This window comes from Gloeophyllum trabeum, assembly GCF_000344685.1.
Source record: "Gloeophyllum trabeum ATCC 11539 unplaced genomic scaffold GLOTRscaffold_00387, whole genome shotgun sequence".
NCBI lineage: Eukaryota > Fungi > Basidiomycota > Agaricomycetes > Gloeophyllales > Gloeophyllaceae > Gloeophyllum > Gloeophyllum trabeum.
Genome location: NW_006920795.1, coordinates 1 through 1,779, shown reverse-complemented (window position 1 = coordinate 1,779; position 1,779 = coordinate 1). Strand labels below are relative to the sequence as shown.

The following is a 1,779-nucleotide window of genomic DNA, read 5'->3' as shown; positions in this document are numbered from 1 at the left end:
CCAGAAACAAGCTGTTTGGACACCACTTGACGCAAATCCTCCAGATTGTGTTGGAATGGGTAATCATGCTTACTCATCTAACAGGAGTGAGTCCCTGAACTGTCATAAGACCTACCAATACCTAGTGCCTTGCATGAAGGCCATTATGGGTAGTAGGCAACAGTTACACTCAGCTATACAAGGTCCTATACCTTAGTATGTCCTCTGAACCAAGACCAGGTAGCTCAGTTGGTAGAGCTCCTGGGTATATGCCAGGTGGTCCCAGGTTCAATCCCTGGTCTGGTCATTTATTATACTTGACAGATTGGTGTGGGAGCAGCGCTTATGCCATAGATCCAGGTCCAAAGGGAGTGTGCTGAGTGCAGAATGAGCAGAATGCGAAGCTGAGACAGTCCGACCTTCCAGGTAGCCTGTGTTGGCATCATTGACTTTGGCCTGGAACTTCAAGGCACCTTGGAGGTAGAACTTGGCATGGGCATCTTGGATTTCGCATAGAAAGCCCTTTTCACGAGTGAGGTGAAAGACTGATAGGAGATTGGAGCCAAGATCAGGGACACTGCCAGCTTCCCAGTTGGACAGGTTATGAGCCCAACGCTTTAGAGGCTCCAGATCGCACTTTTCGCCAGTCCTACAGCCTCTACAGCGCTCCTACTCTTATCAGAGCAAGATCTCAGCCTATCCAGCCCTCCATCTGCTCTCTATCACATTTTTGTCTCCTGCGCTCTCCAGATCGTTCCTATCGGTCCCTGTCGTCGTCCTAGGCTTGTTCGTCGCGCCAGTTCGCCCTAGACAACCCTTGGACGTCCCATCTCGCGCCCACTCGCTCCTACAACTCCATCTTCCTCTCATCTCATTCCCAACTCCTCTCTACTGCCCCTAGTCTGTCTCTGCTGGTCTTTGCTTCGCCCTTAGGCTGCTCATCGCTCCCTATCGCTCCCATCGTCGTCTTATCGCCTCTCATCGCTCTTTTCGTCGCTCAGCAATGTCTCAAGCCAAGAGGACCTTCCCTGCCCTTGGGGAGAGGAACTATGGCTCCTGGGCTGATGATATGGAGGCCTACCTCAAGACTCTTGACCTCTGGGATGTCACTAGCGACCCTACAGCCGCTCCTGAGCTCTACTCGGAGACTACACCCACCATCGAAGACAAGAGGGAGCAGAGGAAGTGGGAGGCGCGAAAGGGGAGAGCTGCTGGAGAGATATGGTTGGCTTTGGAGGATGGGCAGAAGGTGCATGTGAAGGAGGTTGAGGACGGATCCGTTGAAGATGTGGGAGAAGTTGAAGGAGGTCCATGTTCAGCAGAAGCCTGGTGCGCATTTCAACGCTTATGATGTTCTCCTGGGCTTGAGGAAGGATGAGGGCGAGTCCCTGGTCTCTCTGATGGCTAGAGCGGACAAGGCCATGCAGGATATCCGCTCCCTTCGCCCTAAGGACTTCACCATTGAGCAGCTGGACGAGGAACTCGCTTCTATGTCTCTCATTCGCTCCCTCCCTGCTGAGTACAACAACTTCGTCTCCTCCCTGCTCCTGCTCGACTCTCTTAGCCTCTCGAAGCTCCAGAGCGCTTTCCAGAACGAGGAGACTCAGCGTACAACCCGAGGCTTCTCCTCTACCCCCTCTCTCGCTCTCAAGGCCTCTGGCAGTCCCTCCTTCGCTCATGACGTCCGCTGCTCGTTCTGCGACGCTGTGGGACACTCTGAGGCCTCTTGCTTCGCCAAGGAGAAGGCTACGAAGGCTGCGAAGGCCAAGACTGCTGAGCGTCGCCAGGAGCGGTCTGATC

General features: G+C 54.1%; 1 protein-coding gene and 1 non-coding gene across 2 annotated transcripts; both read left to right on the top strand.

Annotated features, from left to right (window-relative positions):
• The first annotated feature begins 213 nt into the window (after nt 1–213).
• Nucleotides 214–286, top strand: GLOTRDRAFT_t130. The gene has a single exon. It is a non-coding gene; the product is annotated as a tRNA-OTHER (tRNA).
• Nucleotides 287–982: 696 nt separating this feature from the next.
• Nucleotides 983–1,771, top strand: GLOTRDRAFT_134671 (uncharacterized protein; the record flags this gene model as incomplete). Its single annotated transcript, XM_007873612.1, has 2 exons — nt 983–1,228; nt 1,278–1,771. Coding segments are annotated over 2 exons (740 nt in total), but the record flags the coding sequence as incomplete, so codon positions are not given.
• Nucleotides 1,772–1,779: the final 8 nt, after the last annotated feature.